This window comes from Notolepis coatsorum, assembly GCF_963971535.1.
Source record: "Notolepis coatsorum genome assembly, chromosome: 13".
Taxonomy (NCBI): Eukaryota; Metazoa; Chordata; class Actinopteri; order Aulopiformes; family Paralepididae; genus Notolepis; species Notolepis coatsorum.
The window spans coordinates 79,917,359-79,943,178 of NC_140177.1; the positions used below are offsets into that span (position 1 = coordinate 79,917,359).

General features: G+C 42.0%; 1 protein-coding gene across 1 annotated transcript; it reads left to right on the forward strand.

Annotated features, from left to right (window-relative positions):
- Nucleotides 1-5,470: 5,470 nt before the first annotated feature.
- Nucleotides 5,471-25,407, forward strand: LOC311239419 (kinesin-like protein KIF2C; the record flags this gene model as incomplete). The annotated part of the gene is made up of 15 exons (XM_084327723.1): nt 5,471-5,554; nt 6,273-6,398; nt 8,289-8,389; nt 8,781-8,876; nt 14,614-14,668; nt 15,721-15,883; nt 16,039-16,129; nt 16,733-16,796; nt 17,527-17,618; nt 18,164-18,306; nt 21,001-21,214; nt 22,675-22,785; nt 23,093-23,160; nt 24,054-24,132; nt 25,315-25,407. The coding sequence occupies exons 2-15, from the start codon at nt 6,275-6,277 to the stop codon at nt 25,405-25,407; spliced, it is 1,494 nt and encodes a 497-aa protein (XP_084183849.1). The 5' UTR covers nt 5,471-5,554; nt 6,273-6,274.
- Nucleotides 25,408-25,820: the final 413 nt, after the last annotated feature.

Consider the following 25,820-nt stretch of genomic DNA (forward strand, 5'->3'; position numbering starts at 1 on the left):
TTATACTCTATTTTTGTCTAGCATGGTTTCTGGAGCGTAACAGAAGCATTTTGTATAAAAGTATTCTGTACTTCTGTATGACAACAAATAAAGAAACTTGAACTTGAAACTTGAACTATACCCCCCTTCCCCACTAATCGAACTGGTGTCGTGGAGTCACTTCTCTGAGCGTTTCCACGGTTAGCTTGCGGCTAACATTAGTTAGCTCACGGCTAAAGTTAGTTAGCTCCTAGCTAACGTAACGTTAGCCTAGCTCGAGGCTAATGTTATATAACCAAACAATACACACATGCCCTGAACTAGGGCTGGGCGATATGGCCAAAAATGATATCGCGATAACGATATCGATAACTATCATATCACTCGATAAAAAAAAAATTATTTTTTTTATTTTTTTATTAAACAACAGATGTATGTTTATTTTGCAGCAATTCTTTGTCGTTGCCGCCATCTTTAGTGTTACATCCCCTCACACCAGTTCTCAGGCTGCAGCTGGTTTGAAAGTGAAAGTAAACCGGCTTCTCTGCTGGCTGTGGCTCCAGGGGAGTTGAACAGTTCTGGCTCTGCTCATTTCTTTTCTATCTTTTTGCGCTTTTTTGGTGGACAAACCACCGCACATGTGCACTGTGACTCTGCTAGCACACATAGCCTACTGTGTATAGACGGTTTCAAACTGTATTTTAAATTAGAAAGCAAACAAAATAATTAGAAAGCAAACAAAATAAATGGACAAGAGAGAAATAAATCTCAATTTGGTCAGTATTGTCATTTGGACAAGCAAAGCCATTACTTTAAGTTGCAGACAAGAAAGACAAGTCTCTGGTTTTTGCAGGTCACAAAAAAAATTAAATAAAGATTAGATATTTTTTTCCCGATTTTTTTTTAATTTTTTTTAATTTTTGTTCAATATCGATTATTAAAATATATCGCCCAGCCCTACCCCCAACCGTGGACGTTGTACCGAACGGTGTAGGTACGACCTCCGCGGTTCGGGGCATGTGTGTATTGTTCGGTACACGGTTCGAATGCGTACCGTTCCACCCCTAATGTACAGTATATGTTCTTGTGTGCATGCTCTCCAACCAACCAACCAACCTACCTCTCTTCATGCTCTCCAACCAACCAACCAACCTACCTCTCTTCATGCTCTCCAACCAACCAACCTACCTCTCTTCATGCTCTCCAACCAACCTACCTCTCTTCATGCTCTCCAACCAACCTACCTCTCTTCATGCTCTCCAACCAACCAACCTACCTCTCTTCATGCTCTCCAACCAACCAACCAACCAACCTACCTCTCTTCATGCTCTCCAACCAACCAACCTACCTCTCTTCATGCTCTCCAACCAACCAACCAACCTACCTCTCTTCATGCTCTCCAACCAACCAACCAACCTACCTCTCTTCATGCTCTCCAACCAACCAACCTACCTCTCTTCATGCTCTCCAACCAACCTACCTCTCTTCATGCTCTCCAACCAACCAACCTACCCCTCTTCATGCTCTCCAACCAACCTACCTCTCTTCATGCTCTCCAACCAACCTACCTCTCTTCATGCTCTCCAACCAACCAACCTACCTCTCTTCATGCTCTCCAACCAACCTACCTCTCTTTATGCTTTTAACTTTTTTTTATTAAGGATTCCCATTAGCTGGTGCCATGGCTCCCAGCTAGTCTTCCTGGGGTCCACACAACATAATACATAAAACAGTTAATGCATAGATCAATACAAAAGATAAAAACAAGGATTTAGTATATAGCAAATAAGCTACTTTCACAGATGCTATAGATGGAAATAAAAAACAAAGCAATTAACTAAAACATACAATAAATATACATTTTTAAAGATACAAAATGAGAACTTGTAGGCTAATAGGCAAAAACCCATCAAATGCAATACACATTAAGGCAACAGCTGTAATTGAGATTTGAGTTTCTTTTTCAAAATCGATTTACTAAAAGTGTAGAGATCAGGACCCCATTAAGCATGCCATTTGATGGAGAAGCATAATACAAGGTGGAATCATCTGCATATTGGACCAATTTGGCATTCTTCTTAGTAGCCCACGGTAGGTCATTGGTGAACACTGAGTAGAGCAGACGCCATAGGGAGCTCTCCTGTGGAACACCACACTCCAAACTTCTACTACTAGACAGGCTGCCATTCAAATAAACCTGCTGAGATCTGGAGGACACATCAAAGGCAGGGGATTAAAACCATAACAATCAAGAGATACCGATAATTTTCGATATCACATTTTAATGCCAATATCGGCCAATATCGGTAGGGCTTTAATATCTGACATCCCTAGTAAAAATGTGATTGTTTTGTATTGACGACACAGATTTGCATAGGCTACTTACATAGAAACATGTGATCACTCTAGGTATAGTGTTATTGTGATCTTTGACCCTCAACATGGGTCTAGACACCTAATTTGTTCAGTTATCTGCAATATTGGCTGAGATATATTAAACTGATTTCTTTGCGATTTTGATAATCGCGTCCTTAATTTGCATATAAATGATACATGGGACACTGACAACTTGTTAACATAGCCTATCAATCTAGAAAGTCTGGTTAGAATATTTCCGGGGGGTGCATGATACCTCTATCTACTAGACTAATTAGGCTATGGGTTCCACAGTAGCATAGTGAACCAGACTGTCTCTAGGCGACCCGAACCGCAGAGTCAAGCAGTTTTTTCCCATGAACCGTTCCATCTCTTGTGTGTAGTAGTTCAATAGTTAAGTCTCCATCTTTGTCTTCCCATAAGCCTCTGCTGCAGCAGCCTCTAATGTTGAAGAGACGGGTCAGCCTGCCATGCATGGTCCTCGTCACTATTAAGCTAATGAATCACTTAATCCTCACCACGAGATCAGGGGTGGAACTACATGTTTCTGGGCCCTCTGCTGCCAGCACTGCCTGGCCAGTGGCCAGTATGGACCTGCATTTAAATACTCCCTTTACACTCCTAACTTACACTGCATGCTTTTTGTAGAGGTTGTGTAAAAATAAGCACTGCTGTTCCTTTCCACTTTGAATGGAAGCTTTTCTTTATCTTTTGTCACTTGTGATTTGGCAGACTGTCCCTTGCCAGGGCTCAACTTTTTTTCACCTGTCCCAAAAAATATTTTAGTGTACACTATCTCAAAATATATATTTTTTTGTTGACATTATCAAGACTCTGATATAGACATAATTTATGATCATAGCTGATACTCTATAAAAGGTAATAAAGATTGATATTCTATTGAAATTGAGAAAAGCTGAATAAAGACCAGTGCATTATTAGACGATGAATTAGGCCTAATGGGGTGGGGATGGTATATCTGATGCCTTCCGAAATGGCAAAGGGGATATATGCTAATTGCAATCTAAACGCAATAAAAAATAATGTTGCCTGTGCAAGGCCATCTCCATCACTGGACATGCTCTTTTACTCACTCTTTTCTGTGCTCTCACTTGCCTTGCTCAAATCAGAGCATGGATGAGCTCTCTCCCACCCACACTGATTCACTTTATTCATTAAAAATAAATCTGATACTTTGTTTCCAAGTGTTGTGCAGGAAAGGAAGTAAGTAAACATTATGCTTACCATTAAATTGGCAAAATGTGATGAGCAGAGATTCAGACCCGCGAACCCACTTTATCATATCCAGATCGTAGCTTGATGGATCGTAGCACAGACAAACGCACAAGTGCAGCAACGTTATGTTAAAAGCCCATATCCCGAATCCGCTTCAAGGTCCTTGACCTGGCATACTGTGCAGCGAGGGGAATGGCTCCCACCTACCTCTGTCAATGGTCTCTACTCTTAACTACACACCCTCAAGAACCCTCTGCTCTACATCTTCTGGCTGCCTCAGACCCACTCTTATCCGGGGGGGGGGGGGGGGGGGGCGGGGCGGGGCGGCGGCATCAAAGAGAATGTGGCTATTCTCGGTCCTTGGCTCCACAATGGAGGAACTTCCCACCGTCGGGACAGCTGGTGTAGACCAAAAACACACAGTTCCATCAATATAAATAAAATAAAAAACTAGCCATCGTCATTTACTATCATGCACTTTGCTACTAAATGATCTTCCTTGCCTACCGTATATTACTACCTACTATGCGAATGTCTTTACTACTATTTAGCATTTTGTCATTTAGCTGACACTTTTATCCAACGCGACTTACAAGTTCTGGGTGTCAGTGATGAAGAAAATTGAGCTAATCACCCAATTTAAATATTGTTTTTTAAAGGGGAACTATTTTACTATTTCTTTCACTATTTGGGCACTTTTACACAATTCCTGTGAGTCTATGGAACACCTCTGTAATATATATATTTTTTTTATTCATTGTTTTGTATTTCTAATCAAGTCCTCAAAAACAGCATTTTTCTACCTCAAGATCTCGAGCCGTTTTGAGCCTGGGCTCCAGGTCCAGGTCCAGCCACTGTGTGCAGCTCATCTTGTATCTCAACATTAACATGCAGCGGTGTCTTTCTGACATCACAAATCATCACATTTTCAAATGACTCAGTTCAGTGAGGGTGAATATTGTGAGAGAATTGGAAGAATGCGCCAATATGAGAATTTTGAGACATAGATCATATTAATAGAAGTTCACATAGCTAGGAAACAATGCTAAACACTCAAAGGCCATTTATAAGATAGTTCCCCTTTAATGCAGTATGATCATCGCTCAACGTTTGCTTAACAGCAGAGATAGTACAAGGCGTTTCCCTGATCATCTCTGAAGGTCCCAAATGACAAATGACAAACCTGAGTGTCCAAAATAAACAATTCACTGCCTCAGTACAATGGGACGCTGTTAATGTCGAGCCCTGACTTGAGCTTTCTGTCTTTCCATCTTTCACATTTATGCTGAAAGTAAAGGATGTATGTAGCACAATCAACCAGATCCCTGTTTTTCTAAACCTTCTTGGCACTAAGATCAATCTGGTGTCTGAGTCAAATGGGCTAGTGCTATGATTGCTTTGGGAAATATGGGCCCTAGTGTATAAGAATGTTTTCACCAGGTCAACATTTTGATCCTTGGATCTACCTTTTTAAGAAATGTGCGTACTCTACTTACTGTATTTGTTCATCTGCTTTTGGTTGGGGAAACAATTCCTGTACATTTCTCATGAACAAACATTCCTCTTTGGCTCTACTCCCACTCTTTTAAAATTACTAAATGATGACGTTGAAAATGAAATTCTTTGCACCATTGTTTGGACCGTCAATGCCATCTTGATGCACTGGTCCAGTGCTGTAAATCATTACATTGATTAAGGTGCAGTTCTTAGACTCACCTGGTGGGATTTTATGGTTTATTGTGTCTCTGTGAAATATCATAACCTTTTCTATTGAAAGGGCACAAATGCTCTTTCAATAGAATATTCTTATAGCAAACATTTTAAGCAATTTCTCTTCCTTCCTCCCATCTGTCTGACTTGGATTTGTTTTTATCAGTCGTCAGGAAGAGCCGTTACATCGCAGTGCCAGAGCCTGAGCCTGCCAGGCCTGTTCTTGAACCTATCCGAGAGTCTTCTCACGCTGGTATGTGGGGTTGGGGGTCGGGTCCAGGGTGCAATGTGATGCTATTGTTCATTACAGATTCTGTGTACTAAAAGTTCTGATCCAAATGTTACAGATTTAGACCATTGGTCAGGAACCTGTTTTGTGAGCTAGCTGCATGTGGCTCTTTAGGAGTTTATGGACCAACAGTTCTAGGGACTGCCTGGTGGGAACTACCCACTGGGGAGCTCTCCCAAGAACTACATACCTTTTTTATGGCATTTTTCTGTTTGCATTCGTACCGCCAAAAGGAACGCTGAAGTGACAACCCTGCTTCTGCCTTCTCTTTCCAGAGATGGAACAGGGCTCGTTGGTGCCTGCATAGATCACACTAGATCAACTTGCAACTAAGCATTTCCTGGTTGATAACGAGATGGGAGTGCTAGAGTGGCCAATGGCAAACTTTAAATACTTAACCTACAAATATGATAATGAAATCTTCGATATAGTTAACAGGAGGCCATGGACTATTTCCCTGATACCAAGTCCTATACCAAGAAACATGTATAACATGCCAGAAGGATTATATTGCAATAATTTCAATGACTCCAAACTGATGGTCGGAAGTTTGTTGTTCAGTGAAAAGCAATGGATTGGTACTCTGTAATGGACGACACTGAAAGTTTAGGAATTCGTATCGTGCCTACATCCCTATTGCCTTCCTTTTTAATAATTAGGGTACACTATCTTTCCCACCCAGCCATGTCTAACCAGCCTGGTAGGAGGAAAGATGCCAGACTGGGATTTGTTCTGCCATCAAATGGTGTTCCTGCCATAGAGAACGAGGAGCCTGTGACCCTCCCCTCCCAACCCGGCACTTCTATAGGTTTGTTCCTAGGAGTAACATGTCGGAGATGTCAAGGTAGCAGCATAATAAGCTTTCAAATTCATGGGAATCATCTGCTAGTGGACATTACACTAGCAGTTTGTGTTAGCAGGTGGTAAATCAAGTGCTAGTATGCGGATGATATCCAGCTGTATTGCTCTTTTAACCCTGATTGCCCTGATTTTTTCTAATTTTATTGTTTTAAATGAGTTTGTCGGCCATTAAGGCCTGGTTAGCTAGCAACTTCCTCCAGCTAAATGAGGCCAAAACCGAGGTGCTCATCGTGGCCTCTGATGGCGTTGCATCTAGGGTGGCTGGTTGCCTTGGGTCCCTAGAAACTAATGTGAGCCCCAACCTTAGGAACCTTGGGGTAAACTTTGATCAGGCCATGCACCTCGACACTCATATCAAGTTGGTGACCCGCACCTGTTTTTTTTTCCATCTCAGGAATATTGCTAAGCTCAGGTCGATTGTTTCCCATTCTGACCTAGAGTTGATCATCCATGCCTTAGTTTCTTCTCGTCTAGACTACTGCAATTCGGTTCTCACCTGCCTCAATAAATCATCCATAGACCGCCTCCAGTTCATCCAAAATACTGCTGCAAGACTGCTAACCAGATCAAGCAGAAGGTGTCACATCACTCCAATCCTAGCCACATTGCACCGGCTTCCTATAAATCTTAGAATTAATTTCAAGGTCCTGGTGCTCACTTTTAGAGCTTTGCATGGCCAGGCACCAGAATATTTAACCGACCTGCAGGACCCTGAGGACAGCTGACCAGGATCTGTTGGGTCATTCCGTGCACAAGGTTGATCACCAAAGGTGACGGAGCCTTTCAATCTGTAGCGCCTAGACTCTGGAATCCCCTTCCTCGTGGCCTAAGAGCTGCAACGTCTGTTGAATTTTTTTTAAATCGGCTAAAAACATTACTGTTTAAACAGGCCTTTGGGTAATGTTTGAGCTTCTCCTCCAGGTATAAAATATGTCTTTGTTTTCTTTCTCTGTGATGCATTGTGTTTTTGTTCTGTCTCTTATCTCTTGAATGGTTCTTGCTTTTTATTTTTATATTTTATTTTATTTCTGCTGTAAAGCACTTTGTGAGTTGTCTTAAAGTGCTATATAAATAAACTTTACTTACTTACTTACTTACTTAGTAAATTAACTTGTTTGTCTACTAGCTAGGTGATATCCATTACAGATGTTGAGAATTTACATTTTTGATGTTAGATGATTTCCTGTGAGCATACATACTGTATAAAAACAATCTGTAAAAATCACTACTTTTGTATCACTATGACCATGTGTAGGAGCCAAAGCTATATATTTAGGTTATTTTATTATATGAATGTTTATTTTTATAACCTTACATTGAAACAGCATTAGGCATATTGATATGATTTAGATAGTCATTGAACCGTCTTGTCATAATAGAACATTCTAGAATATTTGTGATGTCACAGTATGATGTCATGATCGAACGTTCTGGAACATTTGTGCCAAGCCTACCGTTTTGCTGTGGAAAGAGCCGGCAAGTTGATTTACGGCTTTCCAGTGTGGAGGAATTTTCATGTGTCGAGTCGGCTGTGATTTGAGACTGGGAAAATACTGTTTTCTTACCTTGTAGTAGTGACGTGAATATTTAGGAAAATAGCTTTAGGATCACTTCTGTAAAAGACTTTGCTGTGGAAGAGGAATAAAAACCATTTGGATATCTTTGTTTTACACTGGAGCGGCTGTGGACATTATTTTTTCTTTATCAATGAATGTACTAACGAGTAAGCAACTTTAACCAGTAGAGTGGAACGTCGGCCCTCATACCATTGTGAGGATTTAATTTTACTTAATTTCTCCTGTGACTATAATATTGGTTCCATTATCTCTTTGTATAGCAGGCAGGAGGAGGACTATGGCCTATCCAGATGGGGCCAAGGGGAACACACGTCTGTCGTGTCCTGTGAAGCAGCCCAACTTACTGACCAAGAGGGGAAAGGTCAGACTAATCTCACGATTGGATTTGGATTCTTGGGGTCACGATTAGATATAAATTTGATGCATGCATAGATATGATTCTAGATTGCTGTTTTGAGTTATTTATTCCCATTTGACTTGTAGACAGTTTTAATAGATAAGGAAGAAAAGCTACTTAGTAGTTCTACACATTTTGTTTTGATTGACTGGATACTGCATATCAATACACCGCCTTAGTTAGTAAATGTTGTACATTTACTGAGTTTTACCTGCATGTTAAACTCTTGGGAAACTCTTAAATGTTTTGTTTTCTGACCTGAAAGAAAACATGGAATGAGATTTAACAGAATTTCAGTAGTGCCAAAGTGATTATTTAATATATAGATTTAGATATTTTAACATTACATTTTTAGATGGGGGATGCCAACCGGCCAAACCTCAAGTTCTATCAGATGATTGAGGATTTCAGAGAGACCCTGGAGATATTACCCCTGTCAACCTCCGACCTGGTAAGATTAGAGCTATCTTAAACCCTGACTCTGAACTCTGTTGCCTATACTCAAATTTATACCTACCTACTGCTTTCACTGTCTACAACTGCCCGACACAATCATAATAATCTTAACCTTAAGCCCTAGCCATATTTTCAGAATCTGCCTAAAAGTACATACCCAAGTAAAGGAAGATTGCTCCACTTCTACAAGGTGCATGTTCTTGGTATCTAGGGACATATATGGACCGCAGGGAATGTATTCCCAGTGTCAGACATATCGTGTCTATTACTATGCTCGAGTACATTTTAATGAATCAAAGGAGAATATAATTTTTTTTGACTGAATAACACCATGCTAACATTGACCAAAAGTGAGAAATTGCCACTGAGCTCATTCAGCACCTTCTTGAGATAAAGTGTACTTAAAAACCTAAGCAAATTAACAAAGGGCAGATCATTTACAGGGTTTTTGTAGATACAGTACTGAATTTTGCCATCCGGACACATGTAATTTGAATATCGGGCCTATAAAACTACCTTATTATGGCCAAGTCATACATCTATGGATCGGGCCAAATCTCCTCTTTCCAATGGCAGAGTTAAATCTGGATTTAGTACCACCAGGCGCTACAGGGCAGCAAAGACTGAATGACATCTACCGTAAGTACAGTTACTTTTGTATAATGTCCATAGCTCCGCCATTTTTGACCGGATTGCAACATGTATTTCTAATCAAGTACTCTAGAGCAGGGGTTCCCAAACTTTTCAGGCCAGGACTCAGAAAATAAGGCGTCAGAGAGCCGCGGCCCAATGCACATCGTCAGGCTTTTTTTTTTTTTTTTTTTGCCAGGCGACCGATTTTTTAAGCCAAATATCACTTCAATCCTATTACGTTAGTTATTCATTTATATGTGCTATTTATGAGAGGGCTAACTTGTTGCAAAATAATAATGATAATAATAATAGCCTCATTAAAATACTATTGTTGCTTCGGTTGTTTTCAGCGTTTTATGTGCATAATCTGTTATTTAGTTTGAAATGTTCGTTGAAATAAGTAGATTTTTTAGCTTTTATTTATTAAGTATAAAACCATATAGTCACATTTTAGAATACAATAGAATAGAATACAACTAGAAACACTGTCCTGCTTCTAAGTTCAGTGGCCTGACAAATTTTTTTTTAAATAAAAATAATTTTATTTATTTTATTTTTTTTAATCATATCGCGGCCCACCCGTGGCTGCTCGCGGCCCACCTTTGGGTCGCGACCCCGACTTTGGGAACCACTGCTCTAGAGCAGCATTTTCTGCACTTCCAGATTCCAAGCTGTTTTTGGCTGGGCTCCGCCCATACTCGCAGGGCTCCGCCCATACTCGCAGGGCTCCGCCCATACTCGCAGGGCTCCGCCCATACTCGCAGGGCTCCGCCCATACTCTCAATGCGCTTTCAGTGACAGTCACCCACAGTCTGCACTGGCAGATGACTTTGGGGGGGAAAGATGGATGGAGGGACTAATTAATTTAGCCGCGGGGTGGCATAATCCCACGGGACAATGCATTGGTAACTTGTTTCAAATGACAATATATACCCCTGTGAATATTATTGCACGGATCGGAATACGCGTGGGAGCGTGCGCTATGATATTTTGCAACAGGTTGACGTGACGCGAGTGCTGATGGAGAGGGAGATACAGATATGGAGAGGGACAGAGAGGGGAGAGATCAGGGTTCGAGTTATCACCTGAGAGCTATGGGGGCCCCCTGATTTTTTTTTTTACTCTTCTTTTCCAGACATTTTGGCCGTTTTCGAAGTCATATTTAGAGGAATATCTCATTAGGATTAGAGTCTAATACAAATGAAAACTAATTAAACTGGCCCCCATAAATGTCCAAACCCTCCCTCCCACCCCCTCCTAATGTACAGTTTTCTCCCCCTCGTATATATATATTTTCTGTTAGGATCTCTGTTTAACAGTACTGTATATTTATTGTATGTCACAAATGTAACAGTACTGTATATCTGTATGTCATCATGTATGTCATCAATGTCATGATATATATCTGTGTATATGTCATAAATGTCATTATGAATTGAAAATGGGGGACCCTGATGTAAACAAGACAAAAGTCTTTCTCTGGTCTGCACCCCTTTAACAATTGTGTGTATTGAGCCGTACTGTACTGTACCCATTCTGCAATATGTTACAGTTTTCAATCAATCAATCACATCACACAACAGTCTAATCATTAGACTATTGTGTGATGTCATTATTCAGTCTCATTCTTAACCATCAATATTTGTTAATTTTATTACTCACCTCTGATATATAATGCCATATGTACTTATTTGCATTTTGCATCTGATCAAATAATACAACAATTTAATTTAAAAAATGAGACTAAATTTATGAACTTGAATGAACATTTATTTGTTTATATTATAAATCAAAAACTAATAAATCGAATGGAAAATAAATAGTTGTATGGCACTTAACAGCATCATTTACCTCCTTGGCAAATAACCAGCTGTATTTAGTTTTCCAAAAGGTCCACTGACTCGGTCCCCAGCATTGTGGTGGTTGAGCAGCACAGGAGCAGGGCTAACACTACTAGCACTGTCAACCAGTAGCGCTGCTAGCTGCTGCGCTAACAGCATTAGTCAAAGTCTTTGACTAGTCTTTGGCCTTTTTATAAAGACAAAGCTGTCCAGCCTTGTACAGCCTTGTGGCGGGTTAAGCATTTATTTTCGGCGGCACTGTTTACTTTTTACTTGAGTCGCAGTTGCAGGACATGAGGACCATGGGCACTGGGCAGCAGCCTACTGTTTAACGTTACATAACGTTAAGCTGGCTGCTTCTTCTTCACCAAATGGGGTGGAGTAGCGTTAGACACGCTCATGGGCGACACATAGCGACTTGGAGGTGAAACGCAGCCTATTCCACAACATTAATTACTCGGTTATTTTAAAAACTGAAAATACAAATATAATCTATTAAACATTTATTTATGTAACATAAATAATACTAATTCGTACATAGAAAAAAATATATATATTAAAAAAAAAATTAATATAAATTTTTTGAGAGACCCCCACAGGTATTGTTGACTATGGGGGCTCAGACTCTATCTATGGGGGCTGAGCCCCCATTGGCCCCCACATAATTCGAACACTGGGAGAGATCCCTCTGAGAGCGCTCGTGTGTTTCCCCCCACACACTCGGTCACGAGTGTGTAAATGCTCCAAGACGAGTCGCACCGTATGAGAGCCTCTCTCCCTCTATCTGCGTCTCTTTCTCTCCCGCTTGCCTCAACGACTACCGTCCTGTAGCTCTCACCTCCATAGCCATGAAGTGCTTTGAGAAGCTAGTGAAGGGCTACATCTGTTCCTCCCTCCCCATCAACCTGGACCCCCTGCAATTTGCATATCGCCCCAACAGGTCCACGGAGGACGCCATAGCCCATGTGCTGCACACAGCAGCATCACACCTGGACAAGAGGCAGGGGAACTATGTGAGAATGCTGTTCATCGACTACAGCTCGGCATTCAATACCAAGTCCCCTCCAAACTCATAGCCAAGCTCAGGCACCTGGGCTTGAACTATGACCTCTGCCAGTGGGTCTTGGACTTCCTGACGGGTAGACCCCAGGTGGTGAGAGCAGGCAACTGCACCTCATCCATCACGCTCAACATAGTGGCCCCCCAGGGCTGTGTTCTGAGTCCCCTCTACTCCCTGTACACACATGACTGTGGCACAGCGGAACAACAACACAATCATCAAATTTGCTGATGACACAGTAGTGGTGGGCCTGATCTCTGCCAACGACGAGAGGGCCTACCTGGAAGAGGTAGAGAATCTGTCTCAGTGGTGTCGAGAACTGCCTCTCCCTGAACGTCAGCAAAACAAGATGATTGTGGACTTCAGTAGGTCGGGGGTCAGGGACTACAGCCCCCTCAGCATCGACGGGGCACCGGTTGAGAGAGTGAACAGTTTAAAGTACCTCGGAGTCCACATATCCGAGGACATGACATGGACCATACACATTGACAGTGTTGTGAAGAAGGCACGGCAACGCCTCTACTTCCTCAGGCGCCTAAGGAAGTTCCAAGTCAGTCAGAAGATTCTTAAGAACTTCTACTCATGCACAATAGAGAGCATCCTGACTGGCAATATCACCTCCTGGTTTGGGAATAGCACCGTAGCCGACTACAGAGAGTGGCCCGTTCAGCCAAACGCACAATTTGAGGGGGGCTTCCCACTCTCGGACATTTACAACAAGCGGTGCATGGGTAAGGCTAAGAGAATTATCAAAGACTCCAGCCACCCAAACAACTGCCTCTTTGAACTGCTGTGGTCAGGCAAGCGATACCGGAGTCTCATGGCAAGCACAGAGACTCAGAAGAAGCTTCTATCCTCAATGACTAACTATGTAACAACCATCAAATGCACTCACAGCACACGCATCCACACGCTAGGGCTGCACGATTTTGGGAAATAATCTAATTGTGATTATTCTGACAGATATTGCGATTGCGATTTGCGATGCGATTATAACATATTTAAAAAAAAATTTACAAGAAGAATGTTGCTGCTTTCTGTAGTCGGGTCCCAACTGCAAAATTACTGTATTACCCTGTATTATACACTTTTACTATCATGTAGACTATTCTGCTTTGTGTTTACATGTGATGTATTGTATACATGCACATTTATTATGTTCTTGTGTGATGTATCGCACATTTTATTGCTGTGTGATGTATTGCAAATGTTATTGCTGTCATCTTGGCCAGGTCTACCTTGCAAAGGAGATCTTGTATCTCAATGGGACTTCCTGGTTATAAAAAAAAAAAAAAAAAAAAAAAAAAAAAAATGTATTGCAGGCTTGGCGATTTGATAATTGCATCATTCCAAATCGCGATTTTGATTAAAAAACGATTAATCGTGCAGCCCTACCACACGCACACACTCACTTTAAACAAACGACTCACTGCAGCACCCACTTTAGAACACCTAAACACACTTTATATTTATTGGTAAAGAATTTGCACTACAACCCATACCTCATTACACCTTACTGTAAATTGTACCTAAATTGTACCTCATCCCATTTCTGCTTTGTACTGTATAGTATATTGTAACTCGGTTACTTCTACTCTACATTGTACATTGTATATATGTATATACTGAACACTTGTCTACGTACTTGACTTCTACTTTATACTTGCTATACTTATTTTATACTCATCTATTTTTGTCTAGCACAGTCTCTGGAGCGTAACAGAAAGAAGCATTTTGTATAAAAGTATTCTGTAAATCTGTATGACAAGTTCAACTAATAAAGAAACTTGAGATATGCAGATCAGCAGCACCTACGTAGTGCTGAAAATATACTTTGACTGCTGTTTTGATAAGCTCTTTACTCTTGGCTACATTTGAAAAAGATTGCGCTTAAGAGGTTAACTATAACCTCATATATATACAATCATACATGTATATACACTTGTATATACCGCATATTTACATTTATATTTACCGCTTGTATATATATACACATATTTGTCTGAATATACCTGCGGATAATCCTTCTATATGCTTACTTATACACTTGCATATAACTCTGTATGATGGCATGTACAATAATGCTGTATACTGTTGTTAACCAGGTAAGCCATATTAAACAGCCATGGGTGAATGTGCCCCAGTCTTTTAATTAAATGTTCTCAAATATGTGACATTCTTTTTGTTTTATTGTACAGGTTAAACATCAAAGAATCTGTGTGGCTATTCGCAAGAGGCCACTCAATAAGAAAGGTATGTTTTTCGAATGACTTATGACAAACCCCTCACCATTGTATTATTAAATGGCTAAAGGTTTGATTTTTGGAACTTTGATTTTATTTTACTTACCAATGATGTTGACTGGTAGAATCCTTTCTCAACACAATCCATGCTGTTCTAGCTAGTTGGCCACAAACTAATGCAAAGACTTGAAGCTAGAGATTTCAGTGAGCTCATACAAACGGGGGCTCAACCCCATTGACTTTACATCAGAGTGGAGCTGGTAGGAGGAACAACTTGGATTGTGCTGAGAAAGGACTACTGACCAACGGCATACATTGGTAAGTAGGAAATGGGGCAATGGTTCCACAAATCCAAACTATCCCTTTAACCTGATGCTCCTCTAGGAAGGAGATGGACATGTGTAGAACTATCCCTTTAACCTGATGCTTCCTCTGGGAAGGAGATAGACATGGTGTAGAACTATCCCTTTAACCTGATGCTCCTCTGGGAAGGAGATAGACATGTGTAGAACTATCCCTTTAACCTGATGCTCCTCTGGGAAGGAGATAGACATGGTGTAGAACTATCCCTTTAACTTGATGCTCCTCTAGGAAGGAGATAGACATGGTGTAGAACTATCCCTTTAACCCGATGCTCCTCTAGGAAGGAGATAGACATGGTGTAGAACTATCCCTTTAACCTGATGCTCCTCTAGGAAGGAGATAGACATGGTGTAGAACTATCCCTTTAACTTGATGCTCCTCTGGGAAGGAGATAGACATGTGTAGAACTATCCCTTTAACCTGATGCTCCTCTGGGAAGGAGATAGACATGGTGTAGAACTATCCCTTTAACCTGATGCTCCTCTAGGAAGGAGATGGACATGGTGTAGAACTATCCCTTTAACCTGATGCTCCTCTAGGAAGGAGATGGACATGGTGTAGAACTATCCCTTTAACCTGATGCTCCTCTGGGAAGGAGATAGACATGGTGTAGAACTATCCCTTTAACCTGATGCTCCTCTGGGAAGGAGATGGACATGGTGTAGAACTATCCCTTTAACCTGATGCTCCTCTGTGCAGAGCTGGCTAGGAAGGACATAGACGTGGTGTCTGTACCAGGAAAGGACACAGTGTTGGTCCATGAGCCCAAGCAGAAAGTGGACCTCACCAAGTATCTGGAGAACCAAACCTTCCACTTCGACTACTCCTTTCAAGAGACTGCCACCAATGAACTGGTGTATTGGTAATTATACTCTTAACAGACTTTATTGGTATGACATGCCAATGTAAAACATGCTAAACATGCAAGGTAATTGTAGTAATAAAGCTGGATGGTAACAATAAGGTAATTGCTCATATAATTTGAGTTTGACAAGTGTCTTAATTTCTTTCCCACAGGTTCACTGCCAAGCCTTTGGTTCAGAGTATTTTTGAAGGCGGTATGGCGACTTGTTTTGCTTATGGACAAACAGGAAGTGGAAAGACTCACGTATGTTTTAAAAACACTTTTTTTATATAAAACATTTTATTAGATTATGCAATAGTCTCATCAGTTCTGAACCACATAATATCCCCATAACCCCTTGGACACGGTTAAAGTCCTCCCTTGTTTCTTGGAAATAACTAATATTGACTGGACAGTCATTAGATTCATGGATTCTGCAGCACTGACCGTACCTGTCCAGAATAACTCGTATGGGGAATTTCACTGCATTGTTTTTGGGAGGGTTTTCTCTTGTTCGGGTTAATTCTGTGATTTTGGAACTTGTATTTGAAACAATATAGCTTCTTTACCATAGTTGAGTGGTGTTCCCCTGCTTTGGGGTATAATTGATTGACCTTTCTGTTTTATTCTTTTCGTATTATGCATTGTTCCTCTCGAAGTCTGAGCCCGATCTTTCGAGATTAAATAAAGAGGGGATCTAAATTGGAAAAACCTAAAGGAAATGAATTTAAATAAAGTGAAATTCCAAATATATTTCAAATGTGTGTTCACGTTCCCATGTATTTCCTGGGCCCAAGAGCATAGCAATAACATGAATTCTTAAAACTAGTTGTATTCTACATTAAACACGTTGTCATGACATTTCAGACGATGGGAGGAGACTTCTCAGGCAAGAGCCAGAACAGTGCCAAAGGAATCTATGCTTTGGCAGGTAGGCTAAATGCTCTGGTCAAAATATTTTCATAGGCCAAAATGGATACTTACCAGGGGGGCCGTCACTCCCCCCCCCCCCCCCCCCCCCCAAATCAAGTTTAAATAAAGCCAAAGTAAAGGAGAATTTGTTCAAAAGTAATTTAAACTTTTATTCTTTGAGCCTCTGCTGTGCTTAGCACTCAGTCGATCAGAGAGGAGAGACAGATGTGCACAGCAAGCAAGGCGCCTGAATATTCATTTACATTTTGAATTCGATCAGTTAACATTTAGTCAGGTTGGATATTGGTGGGGAAGTGGCGGCCCTAATACATACTGGTCCAGGACCAGATCAGTGCTGGGGACCATCTGGCCTGCAGCTGGTGGTAGCTAGGGGTGTAAGGATTCAGCACCAGGATGAATGTAGGCATGAGTGATGTGTAGACAAATGTATATCCTGACATCCACAAGGACTAATTTTGATTATCACTATATCTGCCTCATCATATGTTGGATAAATCAATTGACGTTCATCATATTGGACAGTGAGAACAATTGACGTTCATCATATTGGACAGTGAGAACAATTGACGTTCATCATATTGGACAGTGAGAACAATTTTCAATCAACATTCTAATATATTATATAAGATATATTTAGACAATAACATTGTGCATCACACCCAGGATGTATCAAGTCACTTTTTGTCTGGACATTTGACAATTTACTCGCATATTGTTTTTCTTTGCAGCTCAAGATGTTTTCACTTTCCTGAACCAGAGGAGGTACGCCAGCTTGAATGTCAGCCCTTACGTCACCTTCTTTGAGATCTACAACGGCAAGGTACCAAACATCATTTGACTGTTTAAAAAAAAAAAAAAAAAATGTAAGTAATTTAGTTAATTTTGCCATTATGGCATATAGGGCAACTCACCCTCTTAGGGCTCCTTCTCATAATCCCACAATGCTGCACCTCGTCGCAGGTTGGTGTGGAAGGGGAGTTTGTGTGACATCATGCCGTGAGCTTAAATGCGATAACAACTGCTGGAGCCAAACTCAATTACCCCCCCCCCCCCCAAGCAACTACGATGGGATTCTCCCAGTTTGAAATTGAGATACTTGGGGCCGCCATGATCACTACCATGATTTTGCATCATATCCTGAATTTCTTTTTTTATTTGGTCCCCAAACTCTACCTGTAATCTGAGCATGTGTCGTACCCCCATCTGTCATTGGGTGGTGGCTTACCGGTGAGTTAGCTTCCAATATATTAGCCTTTTGCTTGTGATGCAATGGTCAAGAAAAATATGGGGGGGGGGGGGGGGGGGGGCGTGTATTTGTTTGAGGGCTGAGATTGTAGCCCTAGTGACGCCGCTTGTGTCCGCCAGGTGTTTGACCTGCTCAACAACAAAGCAAAGCTGCGTGTGCTGGAGGATGACAGACAGCAGGTCCAGGTGGTGGGTCTGGAGGAGGTGGAGGTCTCCGTGCCTGAAGATGTAATCAAGCTCATAGAACTCGGCACAGGCTACAGGTACATGATGTGTAGAGTCGTGGGGTTGTTGATTGATGTTGAATCATTTAAACTTTTGATGTTGTAGTGATATATTTGTATTTACTTGTTTTCTTCCTCAGTACACGATACAGTGTAATCTGATGTGATTATTGTTTAGATTATGGTTCTAAACGAACATGCCAACATTATGGGAAATGCGCTTACTGTCTCCAGAGTAGACAAGAAGATTGATAACAATTTCCTCTGTGCATTCAGTAGAACACTATCTGGTTGCAAGCTAGCCTAGTTTAACAAATTAATGGAAGCGGATAAGGACCACTAGTCTAGCTTAACGTTTTTGGCCAACAGCTAGGCTAGGCCGCTTCCATTAATTTCTCAAGCTAGGCTAGCTTGCAGCCGGATAGCTTCCTACTGAATGCAGAGAAAATGGTATCTATTGAAGATATAACATTGTTTGCTGGAGCCACTTTATCCAGAACGGCACACCCCGGTCAGAGAGCAGACACAGAACAGTCCTTTGTAGTTTTAATATTGTATCAAAGGATCAAGGATGATGAGGTTTCTCAGAGTGATTGGTATTTCAGAGTAATTTCCATCCAGGTTGTAAGGCTGGATGAAACGGTGAGAGAGTGAGTGATATGTGGTATTTCAGAGTGATTGAGCGAGTGGTTTTCTGCAACACATAAGCAGAGAACAAGGAATTAGCAGAATGCATAATTAGCAGTGTTGGATTTCGGCCAGTAATCACCTCGTCACCTGTGGTTCCGTGAAGTTTCTGCGTTGTGTTTAGCTCTTACTCATCGTACCGACTGATACCCTCTCTCCCTCCCCGGTGATGCATCCGTCTCAAAAGAATTAACGACACACTGGAAAACAGGATACCTTTCCTGGACGTTGATGTTTATTTCCATAAACATAGCTTCTGTACCCGATGGGAAAACCGTTCGGAAAGGTCCTTGAAAAGTATATTTAATTCCTTAAATTCTACAGTCTCTTCTGCTATCAGTCCGATGGTGGTCGAGGCCTAGTGGTTATCCAAAAGCCTTCCCTGTTAGCCGAAGCTCGCTACCTAGAGGCCTAGGGGAGGGGAGGCCCCTCCCACCACCCTCCAGCTCTGTCTCTCTGTCCACGTCTATACGTCTCAGCTTCGTTTCCTAGTCTGACTAAACCCGGAAGAGCTCACAGCTATAACGTCTTTCCCCTAGCAACGGGGGCCATCCCTGTAGCCCCACCCCTTCTCTCGTTACTAAGTGACGACGCCATGGCAACGGCTCTTGTCACCTACTGACCCACTCTAACGCCCTCTCTATCTCTCCCCCTCCCAGCGGCCTGCTCTAGATGGTGACCTTGGCCCTATCTCTAGCACCCTGCCTGCTCTGTTTATGGAGAGTCTAACACTATGCCTCCCCTGCAGTGTTGCAGTGCTGGTATCACTCGGTATCACTCGGTGATACCTCACTCACTGAGGCTGAAGTACGCGCAATCGCTTTTTACATGGCATTATCCAACCGGACTCCCGGAGAAGCATGCAGCTGCAGAGCCGCAGAGCCAGCGGCGCTCTCTGGGCCGCGCGCTGACGGCCGCGCTGTGAGGCAATAGTATCCAGCTGCAGGACGAGAGCAGCCAAAAAAAACTGCATGCGCACGCACGCGCGTGGAGCGTTTGACCTACTGTCAATTTGCCACTGCACCACTGCTCCCCTGTCTGCTCCCCAGCCCTGTCGGTGTTAATCATAAAGCCAGAGTGTCAGAGTAGATGTCTGCTGTCATTTACAGATATTTACATTATATACACGTATGAAAAACCAGTTATATTCTTTCAAGAGGTAAAGGTCATATGTATCATGCACTATACACTGCCTGCATTAGGCCGCTAGGTGACCCATATGCATGACCACGACCAGTCGCTACCCCGTGCCATGCTCGGTCCTTGCGGCCAACCGAGCCAACGCTAGTGCTGACATGCCAATGGGAATATGCCATATAGCATAACTAGCTGGCTAGCATTAGCTCAATTAGCGGCACGAACCAAACGCAACACAAAGCAGCAAACCCCAAGTCGTCATAATGATACACATAAGTCACAGCATCCCAACAACACACAATGCAGTCTACATACTGTATGCCATTTATCTAGCATAAACCACAGGCACTACATTGGAGGCTGTTGATAACTTACTTCCTCAGGAACGCACTCTCGGTCTGCAATGGAAACACGGGTGCCGGCAATTCACCACCTGTATTTAATTACCAGACTAAGCACCCTTGGGCTGTCCAGAGAGATGCCTGACTAGGACTAAGAATAGAATAGAAATAATACACGGTATGACAAATGGTGGGGAATTTACAACAGTATCTATCTTCTTGTCTGACTCTAGACAGTAAGCACACATGTGGTTCTTTTTTAAATGTCACGGTTTTGACATTATTTTGTTGTGGAGAATAATCTTCAGCTATAGATTGTTGTAACCTAGTTGATTTTTAATTGCACAATATTGGTATACATCATTGAACAAATTTGCAATCATTGTCATGTAATTAGGCTACAAACAAACAAGCGCACAGTATTTTATTCAGCCAACCATAGATTGTAGGTGCTTCAGTGACATAAAATACTGTTGGGGTAGTAGAACAAAATTTGTTTACAAATCCATGTCCTTGAAAAGCAGTACTACATCGCTAACGGAACTAAAATGTCCTCTACCTCTCCCAGGACCTCAGGCCAAACATCGGCTAATGCAAACTCATCACGTTCCCACGCCATCCTCCAGATTGTCTTGAGGCGGAACGACCGCGGCTCTACGCTGCATGGCAAGTTCTCGCTGATAGATCTGGCGGGCAACGAGCGAGGCAACGACGTCAGCAGCAACGACAGAGCCACGATGTTGGAGACGGCAGAAATCAACCGCAGCCTGTTGGCCCTGAAGGTACACTAAAGAGTTGTTTACCGGTATGCTAGGGTGCTTGACACTTTTGGCAACCGTCTCTCGACGTGGCTAAGGTTTCTGTCTCTATGGCAACAAGACGCCAAGCTTCACACTGTTTTCTATTTGTTCTTTCCTCCGTCACTCCTGATGTATAAATGTCTTTTTGTGAACATGGGCGTTGCATGTATTACACACCCTGCATATATAGTTGATGTACACTACTTGGGATATAATGTGTATGGATCCCGTGATTGTACAAGAGAAAATCAGGATGATGATGCTTGGTTTGATCTTCAGGGAATCATTTATTATCACAACAGACTAATAAATAATTGATGAAACGGAATTTAGCATTCTCATATTGACACTATAGCGCAATATAATAATATCCCTTTTTGCCTATTGCTAATGCATTGTCCCTTATTTTCATGCAGTCAGCTGCTTGGTTACAATGCAAAGTATTTATTTGCTATAAGCCAATATAAATATTCTGACATTGGGAAATAGTTATGGCTGACAAAACCCTTAATTAATAAGTAAAATGTTCAACTTAAAACAAAGTCTGACATTGGTATAATAATTTATAAACTATGACTTGTATTTAAATATTATAAAGCACTAACATCAACCCAAATTATTAACAGTTGACAACATCTAAATTTAGCTGTAGGAAAATTGTTGTAGGAATTGGCCACTATATTCTTAATGCAGAGGTGGCCAACCATGTCCTTTCGATCTGACATGTCATGAGACTTGTCTGTCAAATGTTTATATTCTGTTTGGATGGTGTATGTCGGGTGTGCTCCTTGGCTGTGCTATTATTTTGACAATTATTACTCCGATGTTCACTTGCTGAGCAGAGGGACATTTTTGGATAGGTTCCGAAAGGGAAAAGTAGATCTTGTGCCCAAAAAGGTTGCCCACCCCCACGCTAATGTGTTGAACTGCACGGCCACCTAGTGGTTACATTGTAAATGTACACTTTCATTCATAATAAACGACTACAGACTAAACCATGCTTAGTTGTGTGATATAAGGTGAAGTGCTTATTGTACTTCACTCGCCTGAGTAAATGAATCGGGATGATGTTACTTGGCTTGATCTTTATCATGGAATGAAGCACATCTCCTAGCAACACAGTGCTCAACAGTTCTATATTGTACAGATATAGAGATTTTTTTTATACAAATCTAAAATAAAAACAAGAATTGATATGATGGCCGTTATACTTGTGGGTGTCATCATACTGTACATGCACAGTAGCAGAGACCATGGCATTGTTATTGGAGATTGCTTAGATCAACTGCAACCTGCAGAATCTCTAGGACTAGGTAGACTGTTGCTGAAATGCAAAGAAAGGCCTTTACTGCCCCCTACTACCGTCTAGTTTTTCTCATTCCATTGTTTATGAAGTCTGAGATTCGATTTAGACAAGGTTTGACTCTTTTCATTTCCTGTAGGAGTGTATCCGTTCCCTGGGTAAGAACAGTGATCACATCCCCTTCAGGGAGAGCACACTAACAAAGGTCCTCAGAGACTCGTTCATCGGAGACAATTCGAGGACCTGCATGGTAAGTCGATACAATAACAACACAGTGGTTCTCGTTTCATGTCAAGGACCCGCACATTGATAAACATTAGCCCACAGATCCCCGTTTGAAGATTGTCTCGGGCACCCCTGTCTGAAAAGATATAACGGTCTATAGTGTAGGTGGTGAAATGACAGTGTGAAACATGTGATGTGATCAGAATAGTTATTCTTGAGTGAAATTAAACTATTCCCCTTCTTCTGCCGACCCCCTCAAGGATGGAACACCTGACTTTACAACTAAGCATAAAGCCAAAATATAACATCCTGTTTGTGGTTTGTCTTTCCAGATAGCTATGGTGTCCCCTGGAATGCCATCGTGTGACTATACACTGAACACACTACGATATGCTGACAGGTACCCACCTCGGTTAAAGCTTTTACATTTAATGTGATGGTGACCAATGATGGTGCTGTAATTGATGTTGTATACTTGCATACTTATGTGTATATATAATAGAATAGAAATAATTATCCCGTGGGAAATTTGCCACTGCAAATCGCTCAACATTTAAACATTTAGACAGAACCGGTCACGAATTAGAATAATAAAACGAATCAAATCAAGTTGCTTAGGATAAGAGTAGAGTAAAATAGAATAAAATAAAATATACAGTAAATAAATACAGTAAAAATATACTGAGGTCTACAGTAGGAACCTACTAAGTCCAGGAAGATGGTAACTGCCACTCTGTGCTCAGTGATGCAGTGAGGCACAGTGATGCATTGTATAGTCTGATGGCTGTTGGAATGAACGACTTCCTGTGCCCTTCAGTGCTGCATTTGGATAGTGTGAGCCTAGCACTGAACATGCTCCTCCTGTCAGCCAAGTCTGTGTATAGTGGGTGGGAGGGGTTTTCCCTGATGGCCTGGAGCCTAGCAAGGCTCCTCCTATCCGCCACCCTCGCTAGGGAGTCCAGCTCCACCTCAACCACGCTACTGGCCTTCTTGACCAGCTTATCCAGCCTGTTTGTGTCCCCTGCTCTCAGTCCGCTGCCCCAGCAGGTCACAGCGTAAAAGAAGGTGTAATGCACACTTCATAGACCGGCAATGTCACTCGCTTAATCACAGTCAAGTCATTCACTCATGGTTTGCCACTGTGCACCTAGTGGTGACCAAGAACTTTGTCTTAAGACCACTTAAATTAATGTGCCAATACATTTGACACTGTCCTTGTTTACATATGGCCCAGGCCTAATTGCTATGTAGTGACCATACTGATCTATCTGTTTTCCTCCCGTCCTGGGACAGGGTGAAGGAGCTGAATGGAACATCCAAAGCTGGTGGAGCCGTCAAAGCACAGGAGCCCATGGACGTCTCTTCAGACGAGGTCAGAGTTCACATAAAGGCCCGATCGTAGTCCAGAGATGGCACATAGGACTCCACTGGGCGTTGTTTTCTTCCGTAGCCGCGTTTTGCGGAGACACTCTCTGATTGGCCACTTCATGTGACATGTGCGCCCAATCGTGTGATGCCTGTTTCTACACTGGTTAAGCTTAGGCACTCTTTTTAAGTTGGTTAAGGTTAGAGTTTGTCTTAGATCAGGGTGATGGAACACCAGCCCTGATTCCAAACTCTAACCTTAACCAACTTCGAAATGATAAACTAGGCGTTAGGTAGTTTGCAGGCTGTTGGACCCGGAAATGGGCAAAGACACAGCTCGTCACGCGATTGGGCGCACATGTCAGTGGCCAATCAGAGCGTCTCTGCAAAATGCAGCTACGGGGAAAAAAATAACTCCTCTACTGGGGTCTGCATGAGATTGGTTGGGATCTGCTGGGTAGTGTAGAGGTTTAAGCAGTCTCCTACCACCAGAGACCCAAGCTCAATTCCCGACAGCGGTACCTCCGGCTTGGGCAGTTATCCCTACGAACACAATTGTCCATTGGAATAGTGACTCCTACTGGTTGGTCGGGGGGCCTGTTCATGCAGAGAGGGGATCTGGAGGAGATGGCGTGAACCTCTGTTACACTCTCCCAGTGAGACTCCTTGAGGCCATGTGGAAAGAAGAAGCAGCTGGTGACTCTACATGTATCGGAGGAGGCATGTGGAAGTCTAGCTCCAGTAGGACAGTGCAACGACCAGGGGGAAATTGGCATAACTTTGGGGGATGGGAGAAAATAAAAGATTGGTAAATCAAGGAGCTGGTGTGCATGGGCTATGAAAGGCAATAGACTGCATGGACTGGATATAACTTGGGTTGATATACATGGGTGGTGATTATTTCATAAAGTACTTAACTTTAGTCATTTCATAGTTTTAAAATGACATGGAGTATTTGGCTGCTTTTGAGGATTATTTATTAATTTGTTTCATGTTTATGCAGTTGCCCTATTGGATATGATGGAGCACTTAGAAAAAGTCAACTTTCTCATTTGTGGTTACTTCATTACAAAAGGTCTACGAAAAATTGTGTCTAGGTTGAAAAACAAGTGAAATAATCCTTTCATAAAACCTGGTAAACTTTCTTCCTGTGTGCAAGGTTTTCTAATCATGCCTCCCTTCTCTGCAGGACTCTGTGGTTCCCAGCATGTTTGAGGCAATGTCTCAGATCCAGGAGCTAGAGGACAAGGTTCAGGAAGAACTCAAGGTATGGATGGGATGATGAATGGATAGAGGGGGGTGTATATACTTTTATAGATCAGATGGGTATAAGACGAGCCATACAAGCCTGCCACATGACTAGACATGTCTACTAAGTTGAACCGTAAAAAACTAAATATGCTAAGCAGTAAAACTGTGCCTTCTATAACTCATGGCAGGAAATGTCTCTTCTGAAACCTCTGTATGCTGTGATTCAAGCATACATACCCCAACCCCCCATTAGGGTTTCCACAGAGATGTGGAATTTCCATGACTGGTGACACCGGACATTTAACAAAATGACCCTTGATATCTGTAGAGTTAACGTTATGCGGCTACATTGATCCGCTGTGTGTCTGTCTACATCTTTTCTTAATCCATTTTCAATGATTAGTATATATGTAAAAATAAGGAAGTTCCAGGCACTCTTCTACA